The sequence below is a fragment of the Megalobrama amblycephala genome, linkage group LG21, assembly GCF_018812025.1.
Source record: "Megalobrama amblycephala isolate DHTTF-2021 linkage group LG21, ASM1881202v1, whole genome shotgun sequence".
Lineage (NCBI taxonomy): Eukaryota > Metazoa > Chordata > Actinopteri > Cypriniformes > Xenocyprididae > Megalobrama > Megalobrama amblycephala.
In genome coordinates this window covers 26,281,080-26,289,007 of record NC_063064.1, presented here as the reverse complement: position 1 = coordinate 26,289,007, position 7,928 = coordinate 26,281,080, and the positions used below count along the sequence as shown (strand labels likewise).

At 37.7% G+C, this 7,928-nt stretch overlaps 1 protein-coding gene across 2 annotated transcripts in view; it reads right to left on the bottom strand.

The window, feature by feature from the left end:
* Nucleotides 1–7,537, bottom strand: part of mst1rb (macrophage stimulating 1 receptor b) — a 26,961-nt gene extending 19,424 nt beyond the window's left edge. For both annotated transcript variants that reach the window (XM_048172830.1, XM_048172831.1), the window contains exons 1-2: nucleotides 7,262–7,537; nucleotides 4,642–5,935 (exon numbers count right to left, since the gene is read on the bottom strand). In XM_048172830.1, coding sequence (XP_048028787.1) covers nucleotides 4,642–5,844 — 1,203 coding nt within the window. In that variant the 5' untranslated portion in view covers nucleotides 5,845–5,935; nucleotides 7,262–7,537. The remainder of the gene's footprint in view (nucleotides 1–4,641; nucleotides 5,936–7,261) is intronic.
* Between the last annotated feature and the right edge of the window lie 391 nt (nucleotides 7,538–7,928).

Genomic DNA, 7,928 nt, shown 5'->3' with positions numbered 1-7,928 from the left:
ATAGATAGATAGATAGATAGATAGATAGATAGATAGATAGATAGATAGATAGATAGATAGATAGATAGATAGATAATGCCTGGAGCTGAGAAGAAAAAACATTTTTGTGAAATGCTTCCACAGATAAAATGGCAGTTGTATATGACAATATTTTGAGAAGAATTTTCCAAATGAAAGACAGATAGATAGAACTTTTCAAATGAAAATTGTATATTCCAGTAATCTAGGCCGCCAATTTATATTCTTTACCACAAAAATTCCAAACATAACAAACAAACTCGATCAAATTTCACCACAGTATTGTGGTGCTGTGAGTGTGAACTATGGTGAACTCTTACATGTGGCTCTCTGCAGACTTTCCTGTATTGTTTGGGAGTCTGATACTCCAAACAACAGACATTAACCACACAACCGCTGACCAACCAAATCATGACCCTAATTGTGAAATACTGTAAGTGTCTGTGACTGACTTAACGTTTAAAGAAAGTGTGCTAGCCAGTCAGAATTGACATCTTAGCCTGACTTTTTTCCCGGAAAACAAAGACGGACAGCACAATTCTCACTAATGCATTTCCATTGTGTAAACACTATAATCTAAATATTTCACCATAGACTGATTTACCACAAACTAGCTCTTTATCTGCAGCACTATTTGAACTGCAACACTTTTACCTGTTCAAATGTGCTAAATCATCCTTTTTAAAAAGTGCATCCAAAATGAGTGACCTGGTGAGTGTTTCTCACTGGAATCTCAAAAACTACACTGCAATTTTCTCCTTTTTCCACTCATTTCCCAAAAACATTGACCTCAACGGAAAAAAAACCTCTTCTTTTAACTACACGAACACACACTCATACACATACTATCTGTAAACTGTTTTTATAGCACCAAACACGCAATCACACTCTGAGATTTCCAAGACTTCTCCCACACATTACAGGGATATTTGGATTACGTAAAAGTAGGCAGTTCTCATCTGGACACTAAAACGATGATCTCTCTTGAAAACTTCGCATATTTTAAGACACTTGCCTCACATTTACGCAGCTTCTTTCTCATTCCAAATGTAAATTAGCATTATAGGTAGAGAAAATAAGTTCTTATTTTTTGTTTAGTTAAGGTTTTAAAAGGAGTACTTTGTAAATATGCAGTGGTCGTAAAAAGAATTCCTACATGTAAAAATTAATCCAGAGTCACTGAATTAGATATAACAAACCAAGATATATCTTTTGATATATCCTCTAAAAATCATCTTGACACCTATTGGTTAAAAGTAATTGGCTTAGAAAAGAGTTTTGAGCATACTTAGTACATATACTCATGGTAGTTTTAGAACACATACCATAAGCATGAACTCAATTTTCTGCCTTATTTCAAGTTTCTCTGACACCGTGCCTGGAGCCAAAAAAATTTCTAGCTTCTGCATGCCAGAAAAAAGTTCCTCTAGAACACTTTGCCTTAAAAGTGCATAATTTTTCCATTATCTTTTTTTGAAATGTTCAAAAACCTTCCTGGATATTCACAAAACCTTTTTAATGCTTTCTATAATGAAAGAAAATGAAGCTAGCACATCTTGTAAGTGGCTGAAATTGTTTTCTAAGAATCCTGCTGTAATACAGAGCAGGGGAACATTAGATTTTAGTTATTTAACAGATGTTAGATAGCAGAGCTATTGCAGAATTGAATACAAAATACATGGTGCAGCAAACACTATTAAAGAAAAAAATCATTATTAAACACACATACACACACACACAAAGAAAAGCACAAGCTACTTAGCATCTTGCCTTAAACCTCATGATAAAACTCAAAATGATGAAAGCACCAAAAACCTAAAAACTTGGGGTTTTAAAGTATTATTTTGCCAAAAGGTCAAGTATAGGTCACTGTTTTACAAGTCTGAGTCAAGCTTTAAATAATTTCAGTCATGAGTAATGTCTCAGACAATCAGACTAACAACAAGCACAGACCAGTTCCAACAGTGACTATAATGCAATATCAACCTTATACCTTTTAACTATCTTGACTATCTGAAAGACAGGTACAGACTTAAAGGGTTAGTTCACCAAAAAATGAAAATTTTGTCATCAGTTTCTCAACCACATGTTGTTCCACACCCTTAAGACTTTTGTTCCTATTCAAAACACAAATGAAGATATTTTTAATAAAATCTGAGTAATTCCCTCATTGACAGTCCACTCAACTACGACTTTGAAGCTTTAAAACCTCCATAAACCGGTTGTAAAATGAATTCATATTAATTAAGCAGTTTAGTCAAAATTTTCTGAAGAGCCTGGATCGCTTTATATGATGCACAGATTGAATTTAGGCTTTTACACATATAAACCTTCATCAACGTACACATCTGTTGTGGTAAATGAAAGCTCAAGCTGCACGTTTGAGTTTCCGCAAGAACCAATGAGGTTTGTTCTTGCACATCAAGCTTCGGTTGAGCTTCTGCATTTGTTCAATGATCAATGTTTATATGTAAATAAAAGCCAAAATTTAATCTGTTCATGATATAAAGCAATCAAGTCTCTTCAGAAAATTTGGTTTAAACTGCTCAATTCATATCGATTAGTTTTACGATGTCTTTATGAACTTTTTGAAGCGTCAGCGAAGTGGTACTACATGTGGACTGACATGGAGGGACAGAAATCTCTCAGATTTCATTAAAAATATCTTCATTTGTGTTTTGAAGATGGACGAAAGTCTTAAGGGTTTGAGTGTGAATAAATAAATAACCCAAAAATGAAGAAAATCATCATTTTTCATTATCATCCAGACATTTTTGAGTGAACTAGCCCTTGAAGCAATTCCTATATTTTTCAGGCCTTTCAAGGGCTACTAGAACTTAGAACTCCACAGAACCCCGTTTTTGTCAGGTGATAACAAAGACTATAGAATAACACAAGACGTGTCACTCGTATTGTTTTGAACATAGACAGTAAAAGAAATGGACACAGCGACCCCATTGGAACTCAATTGAGACAAGTGAAGCCCATTTTTTGCGATTTTTAGCACTTCCTTTTCTGACGCGCAGACTCAAACTAAGCTTGATGACGTCAGCAACCTGTCTGACAGATGTAAATCTTCTAGTAGCTGTGCGTGCAAACTGCCATCGTTAATCTTGCAGAGACGGCGAGCTTGAGCGGGGAGTTCTTTGGCGTGAGTGAGCAGGAGTAAGTATTCTGATTAATTATTTTGTATAGTATTTTAAAATGTAACGCCAGTACGCCATATTAAGTTAATGCATACTATTGCCTGCGAGCTTCTCCTCCTGTCTGTACGGTAATTTCTCTACTGTGCGACAGAGAGTCGAGTGGTTATGACGCAATCGTTAGCCTATTTTTACAAAAACTGTTTCTACGGGGCCATAATGTAACATAGAAGGTAATGGAGCCCTTTATACATTGTCGTGTATCTTTAGAAATAAATAATGGACAAATGGAGTCTTTAAACGCCTCAGATGTAAAGTTATTCGCTGTCAAAGTGACGCCAAAATGAATGGGAGTCAATGGGATGCTAACGCAAGTGAAGTTCTGCTACAAGATGGCGGCACGCGGCCGACTTCAACTTCCGGTCGACTTCCTTGGGCACTGGTTTTGAATGGGAGAAAGTGTAACGCGCAATATGGCAGAATAAGTCCCGCCTTCTAAATAAGAGCCAATCGCCGACTGGTGAAGTCATCGCGTCACTGCAGCAGCCATTAGAAGCACTGGTTTCTATAGAAACAGTCAGACGCGCGCCTCCGAAATGAGGCACAAGAGACGCGCATTTAGGTTTGCGCATGCGCATTAGCTTGATCCAGCCGGAAAAATACAGTTTTTTGTCATGATTCGAGAGTTTGGAAAAAACATTTATGAGACAGTTGTTGTCAGATTTCATTGGTGATTTCAAATATGAAATTTAATCGTAACCGTTTTGGAGAATTTGATGTTTCCCCATTCAAAGAGATAGGAGCTGCATGATGCCCAGGATGCCAGAGAGGCGTTTCAAAGATGGCCGCCGAATGAAATGACTTGTCTTAAAGGGACTTTGGTGATAATGGTTAAACTTTCCAGCAGGTGTCAAATGGCTTTGCAAAATTCTTGTTATACCCAAGAATTCTATTGGACTACAGTAGTTGCTTTTTAATTCCTGCATAAACAAAAAATGTTTTTGCATTTTGTGTGCATGTGTGCCACAGGTGCAAACATAAGAGAATGAAAATAACACTTAATAAGTGCTTGAAAAGTGCAAATGGTTACTTCAATCAGACCATACAGTTAATGTTTTATGAGTGTAGTGCATTCAGCGCCATTGTTACTCTCTATAGAAGCTGAAATCCTAACAAACACAAAGACATGAGACAGAATATACAAGCAAGTGACTTATGACCCAGACTGTGGTCACTCAAACTATTTTACGACAAAAGAACAAAAAAATGATGGACAAGAAATGCAGTCCACCAGCCAATTCTTCAAAACCACACGAAATGTCATGTGCTAAAGTTAAACATTCAAAACAGTGTTGCATTTGCATATTTTAATGTTGATTTGTGGTGTTTTAATTGCATTTTTTCTTTGGAACAAGTCATGGACTGTTTTCTGTGGTAATCGAACAAAAACAAAAGGGTAAATAAACTGAAATGCACCAACCTCGTGTGGGCAGCTCTCACAGGGCTGAAAATGGCAAAGGCCTCTGGAAAGCTGCTCTGGTCCCGACTTGCAACAGTCCTCCACTCCGTCATCTATTGCTGTGTTTACTGTATCCATCGGAAACGCACAAAGTGCCGAGTCATGTTCAGGAACACCCAAGTCATCGGTTACAGCGAACACACCATATAAGATATCATCCTCTTCTTCAGCACCCAGCTCATCGGCTAGCTCTCGTCCGGCCTTCCCGAAGTGGGCGGCTTGAACCACGTTGTAGACAACGTCTTTGAAAGGTTCGCTGACGTTGCTTCTCCTTCGTCTTTTGGGTTCAAAGCGGCATTCTAAAACAATTTCACGGTACCGTCGCATCTCCCACTCATGGCGTGGTAGGCGGCCTAGTCTCGTCTGAAAGGGCGAAGAGTCTAAGTCGGTTTTCTCTCGTTGAACAGACAAGAAGTAGACAAAGTCCTGTGTGTAGAAGCTGTACATGTACTCAATGCTGTACGTCTGCTGTAGAGCAGGCAAAACCGTCAATCCTCTGACATCGGTGTAAAAACCATCCTCGGTTGCAACCGGTCGGCGTACGGAAATGGACATGCGACCATATTTTTGAGTCACGCTGCTGTTCACCGTTGCCGCAACAAAGAAGTACACCGTTTGGCCCTCTTCCACCATAGAGACTTTAGTTCCCAAAGGACTAGCGATGCAATCCGGACAGAACTGCGGAGAGTTGAACTTCTTCCGGAATAAACACTTTGAAGGCCCAGGAGGCTTTCCATTTTCGTGGAGTTGATGGAAATAGCAAACTCCATATTGGGAACTTCCACACGAGTACAAGTACATCAGGAACGTGTCTAAGAGCAGCACCTCATTGTCTGTGTCCTCATGGAAGGGATCTCTTGCGATATCACACAAATCGCATATCTCACACTCCGGGCTGGCCACCGGTCCCGTACGGAGCTCCCACAGTTTACCTAGTGTGATGTTCACTGCCTCAATGACATTCTGAGAGGCCACATAGACCTCTTGGAAAAGGGAGTTGGCAACTATGCTCTGGATGGGATTGCGGGTCTGAAAGTAAGTCATGGGGTACGGCACCGAGAAGTCCACAGCGACGGGGGCCGTTGGGGGACAAGTGTCTAATGCAGAAGACATTAGAGCCTGTATCCAGACACATGTCACCAGATGAGTGGCCCAATGGACCATGTCCACTCCAGGGTGAAAAAAATGGCTGTAGTGTGTTTCGGTTACCTCCAGCAGGCATCTGTCAATGAACACATCCTGAGAACAGGAAGCCCTGAAAACAGAACAGTCGCAAAAGAAAATGGTTAATCAATAGTTAAGACAAAAATAACAATTTTGCAACATTATGTGAATCAGTGATGACATAAAAGTATGTGATGAAGGAAAAAAGCTATGTTTTGATTTGTCATAAATGGCATGTTTCCATGACCACAAATAATTCTGACATCAGTAAGTCTATAAACTCTAACAGAGGTTTTGCTTATTCATATTGCCTGTGCCTATTATTTTTATTAAAGATAAAAATAGATATTTCGCACAACTCTGAGTGAACTATTCTCATTTTATGAAAGTGTATTAAGCAAAATATGAAGACAAATGGAAAACAGATCTTTGGGAAAGAATGCTTTGAAACAGAATGTTCTGTAATATTACTTAGTTCTTCTCTGGGTTATTTATTAACAAAGCTCATCACCATGTTCTACATTGAGGGCCTCTCAAATTGACATTCTTGTCACAACCTAGACGTGCTTTTTTTAACAAAAGTTGTAAATGGACTTTTGTGCTTTTCAGTCAAGCGCCTTTTAAAGTAACAAATGAACTAATTACTTTTCAAAATCGTGCCACAGCATTTGCACCGCAGCACTGCATGCATTACATGTATAGAATTTATTCATCTTTAGGGAAACAATGGAAAGTATGTGTTTCTTTAAAACAGATCTCTACCAGTGGGTAGTGACCTAAAAATGCATCTGTTTTGATTGAAATAATCACCATATAATCATACATAGTTAGGCCAGAAAAATTAATATAGGTTTATCAACTCCTTGTGCAAGACAGCAGACAAGTACTTTGCTATGTTATATTACTTTAAAATATTCAAAAACTTAGATCCATAGATCTAGATCCAGTACAATGTACTAGTCTCAGTTACTGTTATTCTGGTATTTGCGTTGACAAAACATACTCTCACAGACTCCCAAAGCTTGTAGAATATCTGAAATTCAGGATGCTTATTCAATGTGAAAGATGCTTCAATTGAGGATTCATTTGTACCAAGGATATAACGTTTAGGGAAGGGTAAAGATTAAACTGTTTAGTCCTTGAAAAGAAGATTCAACTTGTGTCTGACATGAGACATCGCCTGATCAATCATTTTACAGCTTATAGTTTATTAATAAATAATAATAAAAAAACTAATCTGTGATTCACTGAATATATTGCCATTTATAAAGTGCTATTAGTGACAAAATGACAATACAATAAATGATCAAATATTTACAATGTTTTATAAGACAAAAAAAAATCCTAATTTCATATTTATTTATTAAATAATATTTAAATCAAGTTTAGGATAAAATGACAATAAAAACACACTCACCTGTTAGTGATGATAAAGCGGTGAAGTACAGATCTCAGGACAGATCAATAACACTAAACATGTAACGTTAGACACTTCTACGAGTGAAAGGCAACAACTTTCCAAATATATTAAGTCAATATATTTACTTTCGTTTATAAAACCAGATAAGAAACTTTAGAAATAAGCTAGGCTACATGATTAGAGAGCTGTCTCGGTGTTTTGCGTGACTGCTTGTTTCGTTTGAAGCACGAGCGCCACTGACTGGAGCTGATAGGCCCCGCCCACCAGCATACTAGAATGAACGCTACTATGGTGACGGCATTGCTCATTAATATTACTTACGCCATGCAGACGCCCTTTGTATCCTTTCAATCACGTGATCTAATTAATATTCATAAGCCAATCCTTATATAGGCCTAATATAATATAATAAATAAATCTCACACACACCGTCCAAATAGTGTAATGTTTCAGTCAGTAGTGGTTGTGAGAACACACAACTGAGCTGTACAAACCTCAAAAAGCAAACTTGGATAAACTCAATTTAATCTAATTCAAACTTTGCCAAAATCATCAAATAAACAGATACATTGTAATCTACATACAGTCTAGTGGCTACTTGACAATACCAAATTTAAATCCTAAATCGTTAAATTGCTGATGTGAATCTTATACTAGTGACTAT